Raw genomic sequence first — 27,439 nt, 5'->3', positions numbered from 1 at the left:
TAAAAAGAGTGTCAGCCATAGCTGGTGACAACTGCCAACACCAGTTGGAAATAAGATAAAAATGAGATAAATAGTAATGAAACAGCTCAACATCAAATACATAAATACCAGATGAAGTAACATTCTAAACAGTCATAACTTATAATTACAACAGTGGAAATCGGCTCCTATAGATACTAAGAGAAACAACACCAAAGGTCGCCCCCTTAATTCTGCCATTGTGACTCTGCCGAACAGAATGCATGTAACAAATAAAACATGGTTGCACCTCCAATCTAAAGCAGACCTTATGTACAATCCGAACCAGCAGCACCAATCCTCCAGTGGGCCTTGATGTAAACTCTTCAAAGGTCTTATTAGATCTGCAGCTTGACTTCATGTGGAGTAGAATTTGATGGAGCTGAATGACGCCTTCCGTCAAAGCTATATTTATCCTTGGTATTGTTTGCATCTGGTGTCTTCTTGGAAACAGTTCTACTAGGACGTCTCGTGGTTTGGTTCGCAGTACCTACTCATTGTGATCAAACTGGTCAGTCAATAGACGATATAAAAGTCTTACTCAACAATTAAGAAATCGACTTTCATAGTTGAGACCAATTGTTTCATGTTAAGAACTTTAAGACTTGACACCACTGAACTTTTTATATAAGGACAGGCCTAACTTACCTCTTTTAACTCCCAACGTTTGCATTCAGCAACACAATCATGGATTAATTCTAGTTACCATGCCCCATTGCTACTAATTTCTTCAAACAGAAGTGTTCTTAGACAATACGGAACCGAGTGACCAATTTTTGTGTGATGCCAATTTCTTAATTCATGTTTCAGATATAAACTAGATTTCATTCCAAATCTGCTTGATTTTTTCACCCAAAACTTTAGCACTTAAAACTATCAGAAAGACAGTAGTCGCAACTTCCAAGCAATAGTTTAATTAGAAAGGTAAAAAAGAAGGCATGCACAGTTACAGGCCTTAGCATGTGAAAAAAGCACGCACCGTTGTTTGGAAGGGACAACCGCTTCTTTGCCAATAAGTCAAGTTGTATGGGTTTCTCATTTGAACTGCTGTAGGATCTGGAACCAGTCTTAGAGGATTTTAAATTGGTCTCTTCCACTGGCTTCTCAGGAGATTGCTTAGGTTTTGACGGCGTGTTCAATGTTGCCAACACCCTAGTTGACTTGCTGGATGATCCACTTCCATCAGAAGGAGATGCAGCATTCTTTTTACTAGGGAGATTGGAATGAAGTTTCGAAATGGGTTTCTTGCTACCAGATCCAAGCGGAGTCTTGGTATCAATTTTTTCCTCTACCGGTCCATTTTCCTGATTGGGAACTCCATCCTTTTGATTAATGTCAAGGAAACGGTTCTCCCATGGACGAACAGCCATCCATCTCTCCAACCAGTTCCATCCCCAGTTGCTTTTATCTGGTTCGAACCCAGGAGGGGTTATTTGCTGCTTTGATCCTGCCTGCCACTGGAGGGAGAATGTTTTATTATGCGCTATGGTACCAACCAGAAAGAAATGAACAAAGAAAAAGAACAGAAAAATAGTCAACTATGTCGCAACGAAAGCGAAAAGTATCAGATTTTAATACAAAGTGTTTCTGCAGAACACAGGAAAAGGATCTGTGAAGTAGGCACTAAGGCACCATATTTTGGACATTTCAGAATAAGTAGTTTTTTTCTCTTTTGATGAGTCAGAAACCTGTACCACTGGAAGGCATTTGGTTTTGGTTCAAGAGTTACCTATGGTACCAATCAGAAAAGAAATGAACAAAGAAATTACACCAGAAATAAGAGTTAATTGTGTTACAGGACAGCTACTGGTGTCAGCTTCTAATACAAGTACAAAGTATCTCTGCAGAACCCTGGAGAAGGAACTATTAACTAGGTGATATATTTTGGATATCTAGAATTCTTTTTCCTCTTTCATTTTCACTTCTGCACTCGTGATATCAAACGTAAACCTATATTAGACTCCGTGTAATGCTCTGAAACACCTAGATAATTCTAACCTGAGAATCATCCAAACTGAAAAATACTGTCCGTTCATATATATAGATTGACACAAGAGATATAGTACTTAAGCTTGGTTGCAACCTGGCTGTTCTACGTACTACACCAAAATCCATTTATCGGGCATTACACTGATACTATACCATCCACAGAAGCTTTCCTACACATTCCTTTTAGAAGGATTGGGAGCTAGGGAACTAGACAAGTTTTGAGAAAGTGCATCCATGTCATATATAAAGACACACCCTTCTTTGTTTGCAACATTAAATGGAGTAAAAATAAATAAACAGCAAAAGTGGCTTAAGGGATAAGATACTTCTTTTGTTTCTTACTCTCCATTGTACAATGACCTTTTTAGAAAATTACAAGATTCCAACCTAGTCACTGGCATTCTAATTCAGAAAAAACCCCTTTATAAATTCTGCCACGCTTCTTTTAAGTACTTGACGGTTCAAAGTTACTCCAAATTGTAAAACAATGTTTCCAAATTGAAAATAAAATATTTCTATCCCAGCAGAGCCTACTTTCCGATATTTACCTGATGAGTCATGGCATATGCCATGGCTCTCTCACGCTTTGCGGCAGCTTCTTGTCTCTTTAACAACTTGGTTTGAATGTCTTCCACAGAACCAACACTGTCACACCACCCTTCCTGCCAACAACAAACACAAAGGTATAATTATCTATAGAAGCCAAACAAGATGAAGTAAAAGTGGATAAAAGAGAAGAAGGAAGTAAGCAACATTAACAAAACTACTACTTATACTTCCTGAACAATGTTCTCCTATGACTGGCATACTCTTCTAATTCCCTCACAGGCTCACACTCAATTCAATGCCAGCATGTAACCACAAAACCACATTTCTTAAATTTGCCTGCTATATATTACTATTATATCAACAATAAATTTTCCAGGTTCCTTTGTACCAAGAAGGCAAATAAACATACCATTAATTTCCATATAACTGTATTACCTTAATTTCACGCAAAATAATGCAACTTGCATTATTACAGGCATGGTTCAAAGTTTCAAATTGGCTTAAATTTTTTAGGGGTTGAGTAAACGATGTGTCGTCTGACAGATTGCCGAAAATTTGAAAAAAGTGGTATATCAGTATACCAGTGTTGAAATAGCCTACTTGTCAAGACTTGGGAGGTTGGGCCCAAGGTCTTAGGTTAACTTCCCACCTTCATCTGGAAAAAGGGGAATTTAAGGGATTAAGAAATAAAGTCATAACTATTTGGAAAAATAAATAAATAAACCAACAACAATATCTCATGTGTCTCGTGCTAGAACTCTGAAATACCAAAATATTTTGCAATACTTTCTTGGATGACCGTAGGTACAAGCTAAGAAGTCAAGGTGAACTCCATAGGATAATTCAACTTTCCTAGGAAAGGGAGTAAACTGTAAACAGCATCTAATTCAGAATTCACATGTTTCCAAAGAGCAAGGGAGTGAGTAAAATCGAAACGTGAAAGGTGTATATATATTTGTTTGAACATGGTAAATTGAAGGACTAAATGATGTTTACCTCAATCTCTCGTACATGAGCCTCTTGTACAATTTGTTGCTGAAACTTCTGTGTCGACATCTGACCTTCCAAGGCCATTCGAACACGTCTTGCACGGACACGTGCCTGAACTCTCACCAAAGCTTGCATGCAGCGAAGTGTAACAGCAGCTTGCTTTCTCACAGCATGACCCCTGACAAGGGCCTGAAGCCTCACCAAACCTTTCAAAGCTTTCAATGCTCGTCTAGCCTAATAGATATGAGCTAAGGTCACGGTTCAATCAGAAAAGAATGGCAATGCATGGAAGATTAAAACAAAAGTTGTACTTCTGCTTCTATTCTTAATAAAAGTTATAATAAGGCGATAAATTTGGTTTACCCAAAGAAATGCTGTATGAAATAGCTGTGAAATTTCTACACTTATGCGATTTAATAAATTTGAACCATATCTAGCTGTGCATCTGCAATTTATGGTAACTTAATCATGTCCTGGTCATAATTCAACATCCTCATCATTATCTTCACATTACTTTTTTTTCATATCAATAAAAACCAATTATTTATTTATTTTATATTTTTTGGCTCAGTAAAGTTGATTCTCATTAAAAGCAAAAATAAAAGTAGGCCAAGGAAGCCTACTATTACAATGAAACAAAAGAAAAAACATAGCAATAGGAGGCTAACTCGAGAACCACAAATCACCCTACATCTAGATACAAAAGCCTATTCCACATCACCACAAAATAATCAAAAGGAATGCTCCTAAACTCTTTAAAAATCTTAGACCACTAAAATAATAAATCTCAATTAATTGATAGATCAAAGTAGTCATGTTACAAGAAGTAGGCCAAGAAACTACATGTCCTACAAGAGATACCACTCTTCCTGATTACGCATAAGTCTCAATACGTTACCCCTTTGAAGGAAGTATATTGCACATGCCCAATCGTATAGTTCCTCTTTTATCCCATCCACTACCTTGTCTATATCCTTTTCAAGGTGCTTAAATACCCCAGCAGAATCTTGTGAGTAATAGCTTCACAATACTTTAAAGGTCATTACTGTGGATCAAAGCAAATCCAGCTAATCACACGGTCCGTTGGACCAAGGAGGTGCTGGATTTGAAAGTCTAGGTGACAGTAAGTCACATGATCAATTCACACAACTCAATCTACAAAACTGAAAATGGCTTTCGTAGTGTGCATTGCTCGGCAGCCTTTCAGTCCTGTTAATATCAAATGTGCTTCTGAATTGGCTTTCCTAATCTTACAACATCTTCATCACATTGTCCTCATCTCCTTCATTCTATTAATATTAATTTTGACTAGCAAACCATTTTTATCAACCCTCCAGGCTCCAGGCTCTGGCCTCCACATAATAATTCGTCATTTTCAATAATCGATACCCTGATTTTGATCGTGTATAAAATTTTTAATGTTTTTCCAAACTAACATTGAATCTTTTACCGAATTTATCTTATCACCAAAAAATGACTGACTAAATGAAAAAATAAATTAATAAATAAACAATTAAAAGTGAAAATTTAAAGCCGGTCGGGATGTAGCCTTTGCACATTTCAGATTTATTTGAAAATTCCTGCATTATGTTAGTTGACACTGGCTATCTAATTCTCACATTCATAGAGGATGCATTTCTTACAATTAGGGCATGCCATAAAACAAATTATCTTTTAGAATTAACTGGAAATAAGGCGTTAACTATGAAATGACATTGACAACAAGTAAAACAAAAGAATAGCTTCACACCAGAAATCCTCGAAAAGCTCTCTGGATATGTGTGGCAGCCCATTCCTCTTTTACAAATTGTTGAGTTTGAGCTACATTCTGCACTTGGAGTGAGCTAGTAGGGGAGCTTGCAGTGTCTGTGCTGGATTGGATATTGGCATCGCCTATTTCTGGAGCTGAGTTATGAGCAAAATCTTCTTTATAAATATTTGCATCAAAATCGACAGAGGCCTTTCTCCGGTGCCAAAACCGACCACCACCTGCTGACTTCTGTATTTTAGGAAAACGAAATAAGTCAGATAGAGAGAGAAAGGGGAGATTGAGAAGATAATATACAGAAAAGTTTATCATAAATTGCAAACAATTTACAGACGGAGCAAGTTGATCATGTAAAATAGAATCGAAAGGAGTAATTCCAATAAGATAAAGCACAATTGAAATACAGATATTCGCCGTAACACTTCTAACTAACAAAACCTAATCCATGCTACTAGTATATTTATCTTCATTATACATTCTCAATCTGCATGAGTGCATGACTAAGATACTGATGTCGTAATAAGTCTAGTCAAATTACCAATAGATTAAACACTTCTCTTCTATATGTCAAGCCAAAAACCAGGGTTTTCCATCAAAGGCTCCAAAATCCAGTGTTTAAACGCAACCTAGACTATACTACAAAGGGGTGGGAAACAATAGCTTGAATCTCTAAATGTGCATGCTAAAACCATTAAGTAGAGATTCATGCCGTCCCAGATTATATATGCTCTGTTTGGTTCGATGTATTTACATGCAATTGCACCTATTTCCATGTAACCACCCACAAAACAGTGTTTGGTAGCAAAACGCAAATAGGCGGTTGATGCAACATGTTGCAATTATATGCACTATATAAGTAGTTTCCATGACATCCACTTGCAGCCAAAAAAGTTGTGTAAATAGATGCAAACACAAGAGAGGTGGTTTCTCTTATATAAGATGTGAAAAAAAGAAGTGGTATAATGTAATCAACTTTACATCCTTTTGCCTTGGGTTTACCAAGCACAAGTAAGTTGGATGCAATGCAATCACATGCCATTTGCAGCTATTTGTCATTTGCAACTCGGTGCACCGAACCAAACAGAGCATATAACTTTGTACAGCATGCAATGAACTTGGCACGCTATATACGGCAAGACAGAATATACATCATTGAACTGCACAACACACCGAGAAATATAAAGAGGAGAAATGGAAAATAAATATTTAGTGTAAACGGGCAGACTCTATCGACTAGTAAAACAGTTATTCCGCAAATAAATCGGAACCTTACATAGTTTCTGTACCTCATTTTCCATACCTCATTGGAAGGTGGTTGGAAGGTGGAACAGGACAGTAACTTTGAGGCTACATTTCTCCAGGGAATAAAAAAGAAAAAATAATCTAGAATCCCTAATTTCAATCAAAAGATCATCTGAGTTTTTAATGATATATAATAAGACAATTGCAGGCATTAACAAACACACATTACTATGGACGAATACCAAATTGCTGGTAATACCCACATTGTCCTCTTTCTCCGCAGATTTTGCCTTTTCCGACTTCTTTAAGCCAACCAATGTTCTCAACCACTTCCCAGATACGCCCATGATTCCAATCGATGTTTCTATAACAAATTAACACCTGTCACAAAAATACCTTTGGCAAGTCAGTGAATAGTACATATATGAGACACGTTGAAAAAAAGGAGATTGCGCAATGTTCCATACTGGGTAGAGTAACATTTACACCGTGGAGATTGGGCACAGGGAACATTAAATTAGACTTTGATGAATGTGGGAATGTAGTTATGAGCATGAATATATTTTATTTGTGTTCAAATAAGTCTAATACATTCTAACACTAAAACACCATAAATTCCCATGACAATAACAGTAACAATTGAACTTGAATTATACTGTTAGAACTGAAAACAAGTTACAAAGATATAATCTTTACATGAACATGAACATGCACTAAACAGTTGAGTTAAACTAACTTAAACATAGATCTATAGATCACAATTAAACATAAAATGAAGTAAATAGTTAAACAAAAGAATCTTAAAAGCTGACCTGAAACAAACAGAATCTTCATTTATCAACAGTGAAGAAAAAGAAGGACAAGAAGAAGAAGAAGAAGAAGAAGAAGAAGTTTTCTTTATTTCAAAATCCAATCAATCAATTCTGTGTTTCTCTCTCTTCACTTATTTGTTTAGTATTAAAAAAATGCCTTTTTTCTTTTCAGCCGGTTTTCACTCAAATAGACCAGGTGTTAAATGATTAACAACATTTCAACAATGCCGACAGTTAACGAACCGCACCTTTATCGAAATCTCAACGAAAACTATAAGATAATTTTAGTTAAATCTTAATTTTAGCCACACAATTGATAAAATATATACAAAATTAATTATAAATATTATTAAAATATTATTTTATCGGTCTGATGATGAAAGACAAATCCGAAACCAAACTAATATCATATCGGTTTAGTAGAGCACAAATCAAATTATCAAAACTCAAATTATTTTTTATCAGTTTGGTTTAGATAAATTATCAGATTATCGAAACCCATTGATAATCCTAGTCATTTTCAGTCCAGCTTTCTGATTTGTTATTATTTGGGTTGGGCGCAGCTTATGATATGTGCTCACAGAATTATGTTGAAAGTCTGAGAATGTCAAGAATTACGGTGAAATTTCAGTAAAATCAAACAGGACCCGCGATACAAATCAGGACAAAATTTCAAGATATTTTGATCCAGTTTGTTTATTCTATATGGTCCCCACTGTTGGTTTTTGTTTCTGACTCTGCGACATGAATGTGTCTTTGTGAAAAATAGTAAGTGGTCTTACAGAAATACCCCTGATTAATAAATAATAATTTGGATTAGTGACTGACCATTATTCCTTGGATTCATGCATTCTCATTGACTCCGAAGACTTTGAGAAGTTGGGGTTGTTTAGATTTGAAGGAAGATGTTTGGAAGAGGAGCAGCAAAGAAGAGTGATAACACAAAGTATTATAAACTACTGGGCGTTTCAAAGTATGCTTTACAAGATGATTTGGAGAATGCTTATAGGAAAGCTGCTATTAAGAATCATCCTGATAATGGTGGAGACCCAGAGAAGGTATAATATTTCTGTCTCTCAATCACTCAATGTTCTAGTAAACATATGGTATAATTCACAATGTTTTGTATAAATTGTGTGTCTGAATTTTATAGAAACAAAGAGTTTGCTGTTGTTAATGTATGTGCGGTTGTTCTTCCACATTGCCAATGCCATAGGAATTGAGTAATTGACTCGTCAAGCCTTGGTGAGCTGAAGTTAGGATAGATGAGTTTTACTTATTGGATTGTTTTAGTGTTATACCTAGCATATATTTTCTAGTTATGTTTTAGTGAAACAGATATTGAATGTTGTGTTTGTGGTTATAGTTTAAGAATATAAGCCAGGCTTATGAGGTTTTGAGTGATCCGGAGAAGCGTGAACTGTATGATCAGTATGGTGAGGATACACTTAAGGAAGGAGGATTTTCTGGTGGTGGGGGAGGCCATGATCCGTTTGATAATTTTTCGTCCTTCTTCAGCGACAGCAGTCCTTTTGGAGGCAGTGGTAGCAGCAGAGGGAGGAGGCAGAGGAGGGGAGAGGATGTCATCTATCCCCTCAAGGTTACTCTCGAGGATCTGTATAACGGAAAATGTAAGAATCTATCACTTTCTCGTAACATCCTCTGCTCCAAGTGCAATGGGTGAGTATTTTTTGTTAGTTATATCTAATGCTTGTCCTGGTTTATATGTATTTATGTATTCTTCTTACTTAACATATTTTTTTGCTTTTGTGTATTGCAGCAATGGGTCTAAATCTGGTGTTTCAATGATGTGTTTTAGTTGTCAAGGTTTTGGTATGATTCAGCAGATGCAGTATCCTTGCAATCAGTGTAAAGGAACCGGAGAAACCATCAATGACAAAGACCGATGCCCTTCTTGCAAGGGTGAGAAAGTTGTGCAGGAGAAGAAGGTTTTGGAAGTTCATGTTGAGAAGGGTATGCAGAATGGACAGAAGATAACATTCCCTGGAGAAGCTGATGAGGCTGTATGTTAATCTCTTTATATGGTTCTGTGAAGTGTATAGTCATTTCTAGTTTGAGAACGTCATGGAACAATTTGGTTTTGCTGACTTGGTGTATCTCTTTTTTGCAGCCTGACACCGTCACAGGAGACATAGTTATTGTTCTCGAACAGAAAGAGCATCCAAAATTCAAGAGAAAGGGTGATGACCTCTTTGTTGAACACACACTGTCCCTCACTGAGGCTCTATGTGGGTCCCAATTTGTTTTGACACACTTGGATGCAAGGCAACTTCTCATCAAATTCCAACCTGGGGAAGTTGTCAAGCCTGGTAAGACACTTTTGCCTAACTGTCTCTCTAGTGCTATTAGTTTTTATATTGGTTGTTTTCATCTGTTTAGTTTCTGAACTTGTGTGTTACTGGTTGAATAGATCAATTCAAGGAAATTAATGATGAAGGAATGCCAATGTACCAGAGGCCATTTATGAAAGGGAAGTTGTACATTCATGTTGGTGGGGCAGGCAGTGGTAGCAGCAGGGGAAGGGGGCAGAGGAGGGGAGAGGATGTCATTTATCCCCTCAAGGTTACTCTCGAGGATCTGTATAATGGAAAATCTAAGAGGCTATCACTTTCTCGTAACATCCTCTGCTCCAAGTGCAATGGGTGAGTATATTTTGTTAGTTATATCTAATGCTTGTCCTGGTTTATATGTATTTATGTATTCTTCTTACTTAACATACTTTTTTGTTTTTGTTTATTGCAGCAAAGGGTCTAAGTCTGGTGCTTCAATGACGTGTTTTAGTTGTCAAGGTTCTGGTATGATTCAGCAGATGCAACATCCTTGCAATCAGTGTAAAGGAACCGGAGAAACCATCAATGACAAAGACCGATGCCCTTCTTGCAAGGGTGAGAAGGTTGTGCTGGAGAAGAAGGTTTTGGAAGTTCATGTTGAAAAGGGTATGCAGATTGGACAGAAGATAACATTCCCTGGAGAAGCTGATGAAGCTGTATGTTAATCTCTTTATGTGGTTCTGTGAAGTGTATAGTCATTTCTAGTTTGAGATTGTCATGAATGATTTGGTTTTGCTGACTTGGTGTATCTCTGTTTTGCAGCCTGACACCGTCACAGGAGACATAGTTTTTGTTCTCAAACAGAAAGAGTAGAGGAATTTTGAGGAGAGGCAGAATGCTTAGTAAATATTTGAAAAAAGAGTAGTAGTATACTAGTGTCAACAACCCTTCTGGATGTTATAACCTTGTAGATAGATGCTATATAGGTTGGGGAGGATGGTGTCTGTGAGTTAATGTGTGCTTTCTGATTGTGAGTCATTTGTGTCTTGTTGGAATTGTCTATGTTTTGTATTCCGGACATGGAATCCGTCTTGTTATTGCAATCGAATGCTTTTATGCGTTTATTTTGATGAAGTTTGAAGTTCTGGTTGGTAGCAATATCTGGAACAGCGTGTGCTAAGTTATTGGCCTATATATTGTGGTGTCTGTATATTCTTTTAACCCACCCTGGCGTTGTAAATTTGTACTATGATCTCCCAAATGTTAAAATTTAAGTTCACTCACTGCCTACACCTCCCCTCACCTTGCCACCACCTGACACCCGCCCCAATAACCTGTACTACCTTGTTCTGTCCCGTGCCTCTGTGGTACTCACCAGGTCTTAGCCTCTTACTCATTTTGTACACCACTGTAGAGCCATAAATATACTTGAACCTGTTACGATTTCAAACTTTATCCCAGAGATGGCTTGAGACTACAATTAAGATGACTCAATAACTCATCTACTCACAATAGTCCTCAGGAAAAGTGTTGTTAATTTGATTTGTATACGCAGATTGAGTTGTTGAAATTAAACAAGATAACCAAAAGTGAATTAATCAAATGCATGTAAAGCATAATTGGAGTGAGTTTTGCGCTTAAGAAGAAGAAGAGAAAGACAAGGGAGAGAGACACCTCATTTTCTGATTTGTTGCATTAGTTCTTACTTTTCTTAGTATCATTGGATATCTAATTTGGAGGTCTCACCAAGAATTTTTTTGTTAGCATTCACTGTTCCTGATACTTTTGTTGTTGCGTCCCTGCAAATTTGGTTGAAGTCCACTTCTAAAACTAGTAGGAAGTCTGCTCTGCAGTTAAAAGATCTTTTCTGATAACTGAGCTTCCCTTGTGCCAGGTGAGTTTTATCATCTGACAAAGAAAATGCGAGTCTTGCAGAATATGCAAGGATAGCTACTCTGTGAATATTTCTGCTGCCAAAAGTTCTTCGAATATTATAATAAAAGTTGGTGTGCTTTCACTATAATAGATTTAGTAGTAGTCAGCACGGATAGCTGTTAGGATGTCTCTTCTAAAATCTAAATTACTGTTGTCTTTGATATTGAATTTTACAATTAGAGCAGCCATAGGTTCTCATTTATTTTGATTTTTGCCTCGCTAATGTTTTGACCACTGAAAAGAAGTTAAAACATGCAGATCGTGTGATGCCGTCTTTTAACCTGGAGGCTAGGCGCCAACGCTGGTCTGAGATATTGCGTATCTGGTGGGATGCTTGAACTGTATTGTTGAACAGTTGATCTGGTCAGTGTGCATCAATTTCAGAAGCCTCTTATCTATATATGCTCGATGCATTTTCAAACCTTACCAGCAGATTGTGTAACCTTACAAGCAGATAGCTTAGTAAGCTTACACATGTAATGACAAGCCAAAATATTTCTCCAGTGAATAAAAAAGATAAACTAATCAGGAAACCCTAATTTCAATCAAAGATCATCTGAGTCCACGCACGTTCAAATGGACGAGTACCAAATTGCTGATAATACCCACATTGTCCTCTTTCTCCGCAGATTTTGCTTTTTCGGACTTTCTTATTGCAATATTGGACTGCAAGTCTTTCCTATTCTAGAGACTTGTAATTATAGGAAGTGTTTGATTGTAAAATCTATTCTAAGGATCCTACACTATATATGTATGTGTTCTCAATGTAATATAGAATTAATGAATGAATAAAAAAACCCTAATCAGGTTCTAAAACTCCTAGCCACACTCTCGAATCAGTGTTGCTAGGGTTTGATTACCAATATCCCACCACACACCCTAACCAACCGGGTGATAGGCGATCTACTTCAGGTTACTTCACCTTCGTAGGTGGTAATCTCGTTACATGGAGAAGTAAAAAACTGAATGTTGTTGCACGTTCAAGTGCAGAAGCTGAATATATAGGTATGGCACTTGGAGTTTGTGAAGTTCTATGGCTAAGACTTATCTTGAGGGATTTGGGCTATCCACCTAGGTAGCCGATTCGATTATATTGTGACAATAAAGCAGCAGGTGACATTGCTTATAATCCGGTTCAACATGATCGTACCAAGAATGTGGAAGTAAATAGATCCTTCATCAAGGAGAAGTTGGATGAGGACATTGTGGAATTGCCTAAGATTCGATCAGAGGATCAGTTGGCCGATATTCTCACCAAAGCAGTTTCAAGTCAAGTATTCTTCAAGTTTTTGGGCAAATTGGTCATGTGTGACATCTATGCACCAATTTGAAGGGGAGTATTGCGATATTGGATTGCAAGTCTTTCCTATTCTAGAGACTTGTAATTATAGGAAGTGTTTGATTGTAGGATCTACTCTAAGGATCCTACACTATATTATATATGTATTTGTTCTCAGTGTGAATGAATAAAAAAAAAACCCTAATCTTTAACATTCTCAACCACTTCCCAGATATGCCCGTGATTCCAATCGACGTTTCTATAACAAACTAACACCTGTCACAAAAATACCTTTGGCAAGTCAGTTAATAGTACATATATGAGACACGTTGAAAAAAAAAAGGCGCAAATGCGCAATGTTCCATACTGGGTAGAGAGATAACAGTATCAAATAGGGTAAGAATAGATGGTGAAAAACTTTTAATGACTGATTTGGAACAATGCTTGGAACAGCTGGCAGAACAACCTTCAAGCATATGATATTTGCACTGACAGAGTAGTAGAAATTACTAGTAGATCAAATGTCAGATATGTCAGAAACTGAGTCAGGAACTGGTGCAAAAATCTTCTATGATGCTGCCTTTGGTAGGTTAGTTACCAAGGGTGCTGCAGGAGCTATCTGTAGAGATGAATATGGATTTGTGAAAGCTGCAGCTACACAAAATTTCGAGTAACCAGTGCAGAACAAACAGAATTTCTGGCAGCTAAACTGGCTATGAAGCTAGCTAAGGAACTGGGTATTTAAGACTTGCAGGTTCTTGGTGATAACAGAACAGGGGTCTATCAGTTCTGAAGGCTCTACTGTAGCTTGGGAATGTTTTCCTATTTTACTTTCTTTTAGAAAACTTCTTCATATATGTTGAATTTCAATTGTAAGTGGATTAGTAGAGCAGACAATGGGAATGCCCACGATCTGGCTCAATGGGCTATGTATGACTCAAATACAAAGCCACCTCCACAGTTAGTTATAAACTCTGACATCTTGTATTTTGGATCTTAATAATAATAATAAATAAATAAAGATAACAGTATAAAAATACTAATAATTCACCTATAGTAACATTCACACCGTGGAGATTGGGCACAGGGAACATTAAACTAGATTCTCATGAATGTCGGAATGTAGTTATGAGCCGTGCCAATCAACTGTTCAGTTATGAGCCATGCCAATGAATGATCTTATGATCCTTTGCCAATATATTTGATTTGGTTTAATATGCCATTTGTGGTCTAATACATTCTAACACTTGTTTTGCATGTTTCATTCAACTCTATCATAGCTCATTATGAACTCTACAAACACTAAAATTTTATATTCTGAAACCAATAACATTACAACAACAACAATGACAAATATTGTTGCATGATTCGGTAACTCCTATGTTTAAAGTTTAAGTATGAATGAAAGTTTACTATCAAATAAATAATAATAATAATGACAAATATTGAAAATTGAACTTGAATTATATTATAACAGTTAAAACAGTTTACAAAAATGTAATCTTTAGATAAACATGCATTAAACTATTCAATTCAACTAACTTAAACATAAGTTACCAAAAAAAACTAACTAAAACATAGATCTATAGATCACAATAAACATAAATGAAGTACTAAGCTAAAAAAAGAATCTTTAAAACTCAAACTAACAGAATCTTCATTTATCAACAGTGAACACACTTGTTAGGGCATCTTCAATGGAGGTGCTATTAGGATTTTACACTTCTAATTGTATACTATTGTATAGCTTATAAATATCCATATTCTATACTCTCTAATGGAAAAGTGTAAAAAAAATTAGATTTTAAATTCGGACGTCAAAGTGACGTCCCTCTTTAATTTAAACTGGGACGTTCGAGTTAAAAAATTACTTTAGAATTAGAAAGGAATGTTACTTAAAGTGACGTTTGATTTTTTTTTACTCATACGTCTGTTCGAGTGTCACCCGAGCTTTTCATTAGCTGATAGTGAGAGGGAGAATTCCTCACCCTCTCTATCAACTAATACTCTATTACATACAGTATAATACCTCCATTGAAAAAAGTTTTTTGACATTTGGAGTGTAAAATTTCCACTCTATACAGTTTACACCCCCTATTAGAAAGGCCTTTAAGAACTCTTAAATAGACCGTACAAATCCCACTAGCAGTTCATTCAGCATATAATCAAAACAAATATGAAATTAGATTATCTTCTTCCATTTGCCTCCCCTATTTAGTTCCCTCAATGTCTTCTCCATCCGAACAAAAAATTAGATCAACAATCTGCTATGCGTAATTACAATGACATTTTAATCAACTAGATTGAACTAACAGATTCAATGAATGAATTTAATCAATTTTGTTCACTTCTTTTGATTTACTTGAAGCTCCAAGCAAGGATTAAATCCTGTGTGGTCATGAATTTAACAAACGGCCATTTTCCCACAAATCTCACGCTTTACAAGTTTATGCATCTAGAAATATAGTGTTTCCTGTTCAACATTAAAGGTAGTAATTTTGCTGCTTCTCCAACATTGCAAAATTCTTATGATAAAATTATCTAGTTTGCTACAACTACAAGAAACGAGGGCTAAAAAAAACGCACTTGCATGGGTGTTAATTTGTTGCTTAAATCTGTAACAAGCATAAAGTTTGAGACTTGAGAAGAGTAGTGGTCATTATTCCGAATGGAATATCTGAATTCTGTCAAATATTTTGGTTTTTCAAAAAATTGGAAAAAACAGTATAAAATTGAAATATTGATAATTTTGAAATTAGTCAAAATTTCAAATATAATATGGGTTGAAATATTATGAATTTCAGTTTTTGGATTTATTGGAATTCCAAAATCCCAAACTATGGAGAAGAGATGAAGGCGAAAAAAATGTGGGCTAAAGTGTCATTTTGTTTGTAATGTTTCTCATCTCTTGTCATTGTTAGCCACGTCACAGCCAAAGAAAATGACAGTTGTGTTCTCGTTTTGGGATGGGATTTGCTTTCTATCTAACGGCCTACACACATGTACGCTCCTTGGCGATCTCTTCTCATTAAGACTAAAAAAAACAGTGGTGTTGTTTCTTTCTAAACCGATTTCTTTGATACTTGATAACTTAAAAGCCGACACCTAATTGAATAGATATGTTAACGAACAATAACTTATCGCACCAGATCCCATCAAAATCCTACAGTTAAGTGTGAGAGTAATACTATGATGGGCGATCTCTTGGAAAATTTTCGTGTTGCAATCATAATATTTTTTTAGCTTACATAAATACGTTGCAAGTCTCATAACCAATGAAATTTTATCTGAAATTGGTGGTTTGCCTCGTAGACTGTAGGCTGGTTGAGTATGAAATTTCAAAGGATAAAAATATCAACCCACGATACAAATCTCTGGAAAATCAGGTGAATGGACAAAATTTCGGGATATTGTGATACAGTTTGTTTGTACTATATTGGTCCCCATTGGTTGCCTTTTTGTTTTTGACTCAGTGGGACAAGAACGTGTCTTTGTGGTGCATGACTGCATGCAATACGAACGTTCACGAGAATTTTTCGGGTTGGATCTAGTGGGCCCGGATTTGTTAGGGTGAGTTTCATGGCATTCTTGGCGTTTAGTATTAACCTTCCTTTGAGCTCAAAATCGAGGGAAATTATGTTAAACTGACGGTGAAAAACTGACAAACTTTTAAGTAGTTAGAAGTTGTGCTTTTACAGAATTATCCCTTATTAGTAAATTTTGATTAGTGGTATAATAACCACCGACCCCAAAACTGACAACACTCACCTTGTGCTTTCACGTACTCGCGCGACTGACCACTTCAACTGATTTTGGTCAGGTCCTTTAACAAATCACAATACCATGGGTCCGCTTGTTTGGCCGGAAATCAGGGCAAAGATTAGTTGCCGTCCAAATGGACACCTCATACTCAGATGGAATTTGGAACTAAAATAATCTGTGACAAGGCAAACCCAACAAAATAGAGTGGGCAAACCAATCACTAATAATTCTACACTGACACAGAAACTTGACACATTTATCCGATATAGTAGTGGGGGATGATACAAATCATATATTACCATGATATATGATATATGACATGTATCACCCTCTTTCACAATGATACATGACATATATCACAATACATGACTTGTAACACGATGATACAAGACATGTATTATCTGCCACATCACTATGTCGGATAAATGTGTCAATTTTATGTGTCAGTGTAGCATCACTCAACCAATACCACTTTAACTCTCAAATTTGATCTAAATTTGCCAAATTGAGGACAAAGCGGATTTTGTCATGTTTTTTTCATTTGATTTCTTCGAAATTTACAGTGATACACAGTGACAAGATTTCCGACCAATGAAAACAATTTATAGTTTGCCATGAAAAGATAGATAGAGGAGAGAGGACTCAGAAGAGTTCACAAAACGAGCGAATAGAGATAAGAGAAGACTTCGGTTGTTTTCTCAATGTGTATTCAAAACTCAAAAGCCAACATTCAAAAGCCTCGTCAAACTCTTTTAGTTTTTTAAGCTACGTGGAATCTCGAGATACTACACTCTCTATTTTGACACTTGGGAAAAGTAGCGCTCTAATTCCATGAGAGAATGATCTCTCCTTATCAGGACTCTTTCCATATTTACAGTTGTTTGGCTGTGTAGAGATTGGGTGGGGACCACTAGAAACTTTTCTAAATTGATTTAATTTTGACATAAAATTTTGCCCTCCCAAACTGATGTCAAAACTTTCCAAAAACAGAAAACCCCTCCCCTCTTTCTCTCTTTTCCACCCTACTTATTCTTGATTGCCTTCAAACTAATTCCTTGAGTTCAAACAAGCACTGGAAAATCTGATTACAAACTTTGTTTTTGGAAAAATTTATCAAACAAAACATTCCATGAAAATCTTTTTAAACTTGTCTGAGTTTGCATTGCAAACAAATGGATCCCATATATCACATTCTCGAGAGATAAACCTTGACTAGAGATATGTATGAGCTCTCAAAGTAAATTTACCATTGGATATTTGGACCACATTTGATGAGAGCATGTTAGGTGTTGTCACCCAAATATTGTATGTACATTTGCACTTATTCCTCGGGAAAAAAAAAGTGTGTACATTTGCACTGTCCTATATATACTTCTATATATGTACCCATGACTCCATGAGGCCACGAGATTTCATTCGGTTTTATTAGCCGTCTCTGCATTGGAATAGTTTTGTTTGTAACTCTAAAAGACATTTAAGACTGAGTTGTTGTTTTAATTTGTTCAATGTGGAGGTAACAAAAAGTTATCTTTGCATATATTGGGAATGCTTGGTGAGCAAATTAATTATAAAAGCCAAACACAACAGCTAATAGCATATATGTTTTTTTTTTTTTTTTTTTTAGTGGGGAGGCATTATTTGAAATTCTTCAACAGAATAGTCGATAATGGTTGTAAACAAATTGTAGTGTGCATCAGTGAATCAAACAACTTGTTTCTCCCATAAAAAAAATTGTAGAATAAAACACACAATTGTTAGAGGATGACACCGCCTCACAACTTGATGCATAGTAAATTATGCATAAGATGGAGTAAGGAGTTCTAATATGATTAGGGGCTAATGAGGGATTAAAAAGTAACCTATAATTCACAAAATCCCAAACTGGAAAACCATAATTTTTATTGAAACCGAATACTTTTCAATACCCTTTTCTTACGTATCTATGACATTTTTTTAAGTGTTTTTTTTTCCCGAATACTATTTTCTAAAACATGTCAACTAACTTTTTTCTAGATGATATAAATTGTCTAAAGACTAAGCACAACTGGTGAGACATGTTCGCCAACGCACCGATTTTGTCAACAATTTCAAAATTTAGTTAAAAAGAAACAACATCGCATTCTAACAAAAAAAAAATACAAATTTATAATATTCCTTCCTATTGTATATGGAAAAGATCGAATCCATTGGTGATGTGAATAGTGAACTCAAACTAGTGAGACATGTCTAGCTAGCTTTAGTACTCCATTTACTTTCATCTAAATTTCTAAATTTGGAGATTGACATGATCCACGTGCCAAAAAAAATTTACGATTCTTGGCATGAGAAGAAATATGAATTTACTACAAGTAATATCAATTAACACGTTTCCTAAATTCACAAGGTAACAAACTAGTGAACTAACTCTAACTTCCTTTATGACGTCATTTTCTTTGCTGCCACGATAGTTTTATGCCCTTTCGAACAGGTGAAGAAACGATATAACCGAGGTTGTCCCGTTTCTCAGATCTTTGAGAAATTTTGTTAGGTGCTTCGAGGTCTTGAACTCCTTCCCGATGTTTAATTGTAACAGAATAAATTTGGTATCTGATAGATAAGAGACAAATCAATTAACTAAAATATAAACATACATTTGGATATGCTAGTTCTAATTGCTTGATCATTCCATTGCAACCACTAGGTATCCACTTTCATAATGATACATAGCGAAGTCTGCCTTCCACCCATTATAAAAAAACATACAATTTTTTTCAGTAAAACATTTCCGTAAATCTGGAAGAGTGCCTATAGCATGAAAAATAATTCTGCCACCTCCACCTAAAAACAACATTTGACCAAACCTCGATGAAGCTAATATATCAAACTTCAGCCATGCATCATTTATGATTTGAAATTAACTATAGAAGTTGTTGTATCACTCCATTTATTTTTACAGAACAACAACTTTCGAAATCTATTCGAATTCCAACATTCTAACCACTTTCTCTTAGTAGGTGGATGTAACCAAATTGTTGATTTATATATGCTTTGACAATTATACTTTAATAGACCCTAGAACTTCATATTTTGGATTATAATCCATAGTTCCATACACATACCCACATTAAGAAGTAATAGCATCAAACGTCGCCACCAACTTGTAGGTTTGCGATTCTTTGGTGTCAACAAAGAAAAATGATTCATAATTATTTTTTTTTTCCAAGAAAACATAACCAAGGTATAATGGGCATACAACATAGTCACAAAAATCTCCAATTAAATAAAATAAAAAACAAAAACAATAAAGTCTCGTAAATTGTCCCGTTACCAATTTTTAAGACGAATGAATGGTAAAAAGGTTAAAAGTCTTAAAATTGTTGATGTTATGTTTCTGATTTTATGATGATGGATACCTTCCTATACATGTATTTTATATTCAAATATTTGTAAGATATTGTAGCCTTATAGGGAGTAACAAGACTTTGCATATATTTTAGATCTGATACACGGCTCAAAGTAACCTTAAAACCAATCGGTAATAGAGTACTCCTGGTTATAAGTGTATAGACTCGTGATTTATATATTAGAAATAAAAATAGATTGTTGTAATATAAAAGTTTGATAAATAGAATTTTTACGTGTAACTCGTTTGCACGCTTCTTAACCCAGTTATACCACAGTCGGACCCATAACATCAAATTTGTTGTCTAGCTTACAGAAGGCTCTAGAAACACAGAGATTTTCCAATTCATCTCCGAATTAGAAATAAAAAAAAAAAAACAAACATTCTAGATCCTTCTTTTTTCCAAAACCAAATCCCAACCGTTAGATCAAAATTTTCTCTCTCCTAAAAACCCTCCTTATATATATAATAAACACAGAAACAAAATAAGAAAGTAAGAAAAAAAATTCCCTGCTCATTCTCATTGATTCCGAAAGATGTTTGGAAGAGGAGCAGCAAAGAAGAGTGACAACACAAAGTATTATGAAGTGTTGGGTGTTTCAAAGAATGCTTCACAAGATGATTTGAAGAAAGCTTATAGGAAAGCTGCTATTAAGAATCATCCCGATAAAGGTGGAGATCCAGAGAAGGTATAATAATTTTTTTTTTTCAATGGTTGATTAAATCTCGTTTTATATAGTAAAGTTTACATCTTTTTGTGTTTAATTGAGTTTTATGTACTGCTTGGATGGGAATTAGCTGGTTTTTATATGTTTTGAGGCATGGGTAATGAGTATAACATGTTATTGGGATAAAGGAGTAGTTAGGTTTTCATCTAACTAGTAAAGAGATATGAACTGTTGCGTTTTCGGTTAGTTAGTTTGTTGTTGTTCTATATCACCAATGCCATTGGAATTGAGTAATTGACTTGGGAAGAAACTAGGATGGTTGAGTGAAACAAGTATTGAGTGTTGTGTTTGTGGTTACAGTTTAAGGATATAGCTCAGGCTTATGAGGTTTTGAGTGATCCGGAGAAGCGTGACTTGTATGATCAGTATGGTGAGGATGCACTCAAGGAAGGAGGATTTCCTGGTGGAGGTGGAGGCCATGATCCGTTTGACATTTTCTCGTCCTTCTTTGGCGGCAGCAGTCCTTTTGGAGGCGGTGGTAGCAGCAGGGGGAGGAGGCAGAGGAGGGGAGAGGATGTGGTTCATCCCCTCAAGGTTACTCTCGAAGATCTTTATAATGGAACATCTAAGAAGCTATCACTTTCTCGTAATGTTCTCTGCTCTAAGTGCAACGGGTGAGTATTTTTTCTGAGTTATATACTTGTATCAATGCTTGTCCTGGTTTATATGTATTTATGTATTCTTCTTTAGTTAACATGTTTTCTTGTTGTTTATTGCAGCAAAGGGTCCAAGTCTGGTGCTTCAATGACGTGTTCTAGTTGTCAAGGTTCTGGTATGAAGGTTTCAATGAGGCAACTTGGCCCTGGTATGATTCAGCAGATGCAGCATCCTTGCAATCAGTGTAAGGGAACCGGAGAAACCATTAATGACAAAGACCGATGCCCTTCTTGCAAGGGTGAGAAGGTTGTGCAGGAGAAGAAGGTTTTGGAAGTTCATGTTGAGAAGGGTATGCAGAATGGACAGAAGATAACATTCCCTGGAGAAGCTGATGAAGCTGTAAGTTAATCTCTTTATATGATTCTGTGGAGTCTAGACATTTCTAGTTTGAGAATGGTATGAATGATTTGGTTTTACTGATTTGGTGGTTATCTCATTTTTGCAGCCTGACACCGTCACAGGAGACATAGTTTTTATTCTCCAACAGAAAGAGCATCCAAAATTCAAGAGAAAGGGTGATGACCTCTTTGTTGAACACACACTGTCCCTCACTGAGGCTCTATGTGGGTTTCAATTTGTTTTGACACACTTGGATGGAAGGCAACTCCTTGTTAAATCCCAACCTGGGGAAGTTGTCAAGCCTGGTAAGTCACTTTCGCCTAATTGTCTCTCTAGTGCTATTAGTTTATAAATGGGTTGCTTTTGTCTGTTTAGAGCATCTTTAATGGTGAGACCTCTTGAATACCAAACACCAAATTCTTGAAAATTTAGTAAAAACCATATTTAGTGGAGAGACTAAATAAAAAAAAAACATAAAAAGAACACCAACCCAAACATCAAATTGGCTCCAATGTGGTGTTTGTTATGGTGTTGTATCAAATGGACGTCGCGATTTTTCAAACACCACGCGGTTTTCCCAACACCGTGCTTTGACTGGATTATGGGCTTCTATGGTGCGATTTTCAGAACGCAACGCAACCCGGGCTTAAAGTTAAGTCCCACGCGGTTTTCATAAAGACTGCACGGATTACTGGAAGCAGCGTGCGGTTTTGCAACATTAACGAGATAGCATGTGGTTTTATAGACCCTGCGGTGTTTCGAACACCAGGTGGTGATGTTGGGCTTTCGTAGGCTTTTCTGTCGCAGTTTTCAGAAAGCAGCAACTGTGTTGGACTTAATTTGGCGCGGTGTTCAAAACCCAGCGTGGGCTTGTGGATGGGGTGTTTGGAACCCAGCGAGATTTGGTGCTCACTCTTTGATGTTTTTGCGAGATTTGGTGCTCACTCTTTGATGTTTTTGCTAAAGTTGTTTGGTGTTTATTTGGTTTGGTGTTTGTTTGGTAAAAAAATTTGGTATTTTTCAGGTTTCACTATTAAAGATGCTCTTAGTTTCTGAACTTGTGTGTTACTGGTTGAACAGATCAATTCAAGGCAATAAATGATGAAGGAATGCCAATGTACCAGAGGCCGTTCATGAGAGGGAAGCTGTACATCCACTTCACAGTGGATTTCCCTGATTCATTGACCCCAGATCAGTGCAAAGCATTGGAAGCAGTGTTGCCACCAAGTAGTAAAACACAGATGACTGATATGGAGCTGGATGAGTGTGAGGAAACAACTCTTCATGATGTCAACATTGAAGAGGAGATGAGGAGGAAACAAACCCATTCTCACCAGGAAGCCTATGATGAGGATGAAGAGATGGCTGGTGGAGGCCAAAGGGTGCAATGCGCTCAACAATAGAGGAGATTCAAGGAGAGGCAGAATGCTAAATAATTATTTGAGAAAAGAGTAGCAGAGTCAACAACCATTCTAGATGTTATGACCCTATAGATAGATGCTATTTAGGTTGAGCAGGATGGTGTCTGTGAGGTAATGTGTTCATTCTGATTGCGAGAGTCATTCACGTCTTGTTGGAATTGTCTTTGTTTTGTATTCCGGACATGGAATCTTGTTATTACAATTGAATGTTTTTATTTTTGTTATTACGATTGAATGCATTTATTGAAAGCATTTATTTTGATGAAATTTGAAATGCTAGTTGGTATACGTATATTTGGAACGTTTATTTCGGTGTTTGCAAATTCTTTTAACCCACGCCCTCTGTACCTCTGTGCTACTACTCACCAGAGCTTAGCCTCTTTCTCGTTACATCACTGTAGAGCCATAAATATACTTGAACCTGGTACGATTTCAAAATTTATCCCAGAGATGGCTAGAAATTGACGAGTTGTCACGTCTAATCACAATAGTTCTCAGGAGAAGTGTTGTTAATCTGATTTGTATACTGACAAGCAGATTGTATGAACCCTGTTCATACCTTCTCACCTTACATGTCTTTCATGGATCAGCTGAACCCATTGGGTTGCCTACGTACCCCCTTCACGGAGGATCAAGCTGTGCAGTAGTTCTCCTCTCTCCTTTCTCTGGTTTCTTCCTCCTCTTTTTCTCCTCACCTCTCTCCCTCTATATATGGCAGTCTTCGGCAGTTTGGCAGTTCTCGCGGTTAGGGTGAGTTAGGTTACCATGCGGACTGATTGCATCATGACTCCTCTTTCTTTGCCGCATGCACCTTTTGCCACCTATAACATTGTATCTCACTTAATACGTCGCCCACTACAGATGCACCCTCTCGATCCCATTGATGGTCGAAAACGATCAATGGGAGAACTAGTATATCGATACACTTTGCTCATATTGATATTTTTCACTCATCTCTTGAAGTTTTTGCCCCTACTAGTTTAAGGGTGTGTCCAACCAATGCTTGTTTTGGACAAGAGGGTCCACGGATGGCTCCTCCCACTTGCTCCACTCATATAGCAAGGAATATAGGATAGCTTGCCCCAGTTTTGTTTTTCCACAGCCTTAAGGCGGTGTCATCAATGATGATTTCGGTTTGCGTTAAAGTTACTTGTCCCCGCTCTCCTTTATTGAACTCCCTAGCATGTCCGCAATGTGTCTCAACCGACCATCAACTCTCCTCACATAACTTCGCCACCATGTCCGTGGCGTGTTCATCCTGCTTTCAACTCTTCTTCACATGGCCCACTACTATGTCCGCGGATGTGTCTCATCCCCGCCTCAACTCTCTTCCAAAGAACTCACTGATGATGAAAGCGGCTCATCCCTTTTTGTCTTTGATCACCGCGGAAGCTTGGGGTTCTTGCCCCCAAGTTTGATTGGACATCTAGTCCGCGAAGGGCTCATCCCCCCGTTTCTTTGATGTTTGGAAGCTTGTGGGGTTGCCCCAAGTTTGATTCGGACATCTGGCCGAAGGCTCATCAATTCAATTTGCCCCAAGCTTGATTCGGACATCTGCGGTCCACGGCGGCTCATCCCCCCTCCGGAGAGGCAACTCATTTTGCCCCAAGCTTGATTCGGACATCGCGGTCCACGAAGGGCTCATCCCTTCCGCTCTCCTTGATCATTTGTGGAATTTAGTTGGGGTTGCCCCAAGTTGGTCGGACATACATCCCATGGGTGGGCTCATCCCCCGCCTCTGCGCATAGAACTCAATTTGCCCCAAGCTTGATTCGGACATCCAAGGGTCCACGAAGGGCTCATCCGGCTTAGAGGCAACTCATTTTGCCCCTAAGCTTGATTCGGACATCATGGGTCCACGGCGGCTCATCCCCCGCCTTCGGCTTAGAGGCAACTCAGCCCCAAGCTTGATTTGACATGTCCACGGCGGCTCATCCCTCCGCTCCCTTGATCATTTGTGGAAGCTAGTTAGGGTTGCCCCCAAATTGATTCGACATACAGCCGATGGAGGGCTCATCCCCGCTCTTCTTGATCGGTGTGAAGCTAGTGGGGTTGCCCCAAGTTAATTCGGACATACAGGAGCAGAAGGGCTCATCCCCCTTTTTTAGATCATTTTTGAAGCTAGCTAGGGTTGCCCCCAAGTTGATTGACATATAGTCCGCGAAGGGCTCATTCTATGGCATGACTTTTATATCATGCAATATACATTTAATGCGCATAATAAACTCTTTGATGACAATATAGTGTATGCAAATAAAGTAGTAAATGAGGTGAGATGGATCCATCTCCCAATACTCAAACTCCTTTCGGTTCCCGCGATGCGCAATTCTTTTTCTTTTCTTCAGAACTGAAACTTTCATGCTTGAGTGTTGCACAAATAACACGTGAGTTATAATGCAGAACATTATTCAGCATAAGTATTTTGCAAACACATATAATGGCGATCATATGCTCCAACCTGTCCCCACATACATCTCTGCCATGGACGGGGACAAGGCTTGCTTGCCCCCAGTGTAACTCTGGTTGATGACCGAGTCACTACTCATCCGTCAATTATATACATGACGATAAAAGAAACGAGTTACCTGCAGCGGTATATGTCTCTCCACCTTTTTTGTAATCATCTTACCATCCGTGTTCGGACGCTCGAAGCCGTTGATCTCCGTCCCAACCTATTGATTTTCCTTTCTCTACCTCAAACTTCCTCGCCACCGATGTTGTCAAACACTCTTGCTCAAGCTCTAAAATTGATTAAAAAGTACCCCGGTTGAAGATTGACTGTATGATAAGATGCCGGCACTGGGCTCGTAGCCGCGGATCTGCGGATGGAACTATTGACAGCGGTGGTGTTCCATTTTGTTTAGTAGTGCACAACATATCCAACTGCCCCAACTTCTATATTTACATGTGGGTTTGCGAATGGCTCCTCCCATCCGCTTTCATGCGTGTGTGCAACAATGGACCGCATCCGAATTCATAGAGAACCAGTTGTTCACACCCCTCGTATCCACCATCAAAGCTGGCTTCCGTATAATGGCAGCATATCAAGCGTACAATACCTGCATAACAACGTGTAGCCCCCTTATTTTCCACATAATTTGTCGGAAGGTGTTACTCCATATCAGCCGCATCTCTGCTGTGAGAGTCGGAAGTATCCCCAACAATAAAATCATGCATGATTCCATCCTGCTCAATGGAACTACAGCCCGTCCCTTGTGATCCATCTCTCTCCTAACACTGCGAGCATCGTCCCATCTACCAACAGCAGCATAAATACTAGATAATACGACATAGCGACCTCCACCATGTGGTTCCAATGAAATAAGATGCTTCCCAACACGTTCCCCTAATTCAACCTTATTATGTTTTCTACATGCTGCCATCAAAGCACCCAATTGTGAAGCCTGAGGTTCCATGGGCATGTTAAACAAATTCTCCTCAGCCTCTTGTACTCGCCCAGCTCGACCAAAGATATCTGCACGACCTCCATAGTGCTCAATCCCAGGCTCAATGCCGGTGGCCTTCATGTTTTTGAATATTTCCATTCCCTCTGCAACCATCCCTGAATGATCACACCAAACAAAAGCAGCTTATTATCAAAAGCGCTTTTGTGACTATGTTTTCCGCTGCAAACAGTTAATCTTGAGTTTACATGGTCCCGAAGGTTCTTATCAACACAAAGTCCATCATTGTTGGAAAATGCCTGGTCACCACCTGTCATTGCTAGATTAGAAGGAATCCTTCCTCTTAACTGGTTACCAGATAAATCTATGGAGCTTAACTTCAATCTCTGTAAATTCTGTGGAATGATACCAGAAAGCCTGTTTTGCGAGAGATTCAAAGAGTTCAAATTGCTCAACAGGGACAAGCTGTTGGGAATATCACCACTAAGGAAATTTTGTGCAAGATTCAAATCTGCCAGTCTAGTGCATTCCCAAACTTCTGATGGTATTGGTCCCGTCAATTAGTTCCCTTCCAAATGCAAAGATGACAACTGAAAACTGATTGTTTTGTACATACAACTGAGTCAAGCTGATAGACAACCCTATCTCAGAAGACACCTCTCCAGTAAAGTCATTATCTCCAAAATCAATTACCACAGCAAAAGGTAGTCCCCATACACCACTCGAGATCTTCCCTGAAAAATGATTTTTACTAACTCTGAATCTTTGCAATGACTTGCACTCAGCAAAAAGACTCAACGCCTCAGAAAACCCACCACTCACTACATACCCATCAATCATAGCACCCCAAGATACCAAACTTCTCACAGGCAT

At 37.6% G+C, this 27,439-nt stretch overlaps 4 protein-coding genes across 4 annotated transcripts; 2 read left to right on the top strand and 2 right to left on the bottom strand.

The window, feature by feature from the left end:
- Positions 1-74: 74 nt before the first annotated feature.
- IQD5 (IQ-domain 5) lies at positions 75-7,542 on the bottom strand. The gene is made up of 7 exons (XM_086575135.1): positions 7,369-7,542; positions 6,820-6,937; positions 5,297-5,545; positions 3,553-3,780; positions 2,556-2,669; positions 998-1,475; positions 75-508 (listed from the first exon to the last, which is right to left on the bottom strand). The coding sequence occupies exons 2-7, from the start codon at positions 6,901-6,903 to the stop codon at positions 357-359; spliced, it is 1,305 nt and encodes a 434-aa protein (XP_086431261.1). The 5' UTR covers positions 6,904-6,937; positions 7,369-7,542; the 3' UTR covers positions 75-356.
- A 644-nt stretch (positions 7,543-8,186) lies between these two features.
- LOC147486099 (dnaJ protein homolog) lies at positions 8,187-10,793 on the top strand. Its single transcript, XM_086575134.1, has 7 exons — positions 8,187-8,426; positions 8,735-9,048; positions 9,149-9,392; positions 9,500-9,698; positions 9,800-10,031; positions 10,132-10,375; positions 10,482-10,793. The coding sequence occupies exons 1-7, from the start codon at positions 8,274-8,276 to the stop codon at positions 10,530-10,532; spliced, it is 1,437 nt and encodes a 478-aa protein (XP_086431260.1). The 5' UTR covers positions 8,187-8,273; the 3' UTR covers positions 10,533-10,793.
- A 9,509-nt stretch (positions 10,794-20,302) lies between these two features.
- Positions 20,303-23,429, top strand: LOC147486098 (dnaJ protein homolog). Its single transcript, XM_086570392.1, has 5 exons — positions 20,303-20,706; positions 21,046-21,359; positions 21,465-21,741; positions 21,848-22,046; positions 22,822-23,429. Exons 1-5 carry the CDS (start codon positions 20,554-20,556, stop codon positions 23,142-23,144), a joined length of 1,266 nt encoding a protein of 421 aa, XP_086426518.1. The 5' UTR covers positions 20,303-20,553; the 3' UTR covers positions 23,145-23,429.
- Positions 23,430-26,206: 2,777 nt separating this feature from the next.
- On the bottom strand, positions 26,207-27,439 carry LOC147486097 (pentatricopeptide repeat-containing protein At5g43790-like). Its single transcript, XM_086573646.1, has 3 exons — positions 27,183-27,439; positions 26,841-26,983; positions 26,207-26,724 (listed from the first exon to the last, which is right to left on the bottom strand). Exons 1-3 carry the CDS (start codon positions 27,437-27,439, stop codon positions 26,207-26,209), a joined length of 918 nt encoding a protein of 305 aa, XP_086429772.1.

The sequence above is a fragment of the Coptis chinensis genome, chromosome 7, assembly GCF_015680905.1.
Source record: "Coptis chinensis isolate HL-2020 chromosome 7, ASM1568090v1, whole genome shotgun sequence".
Taxonomy (NCBI): domain Eukaryota; kingdom Viridiplantae; phylum Streptophyta; class Magnoliopsida; order Ranunculales; family Ranunculaceae; genus Coptis; species Coptis chinensis.
Note: the sequence above shows the minus strand (reverse complement) of the source record. Positions and strands in the feature narration are given on the sequence as shown.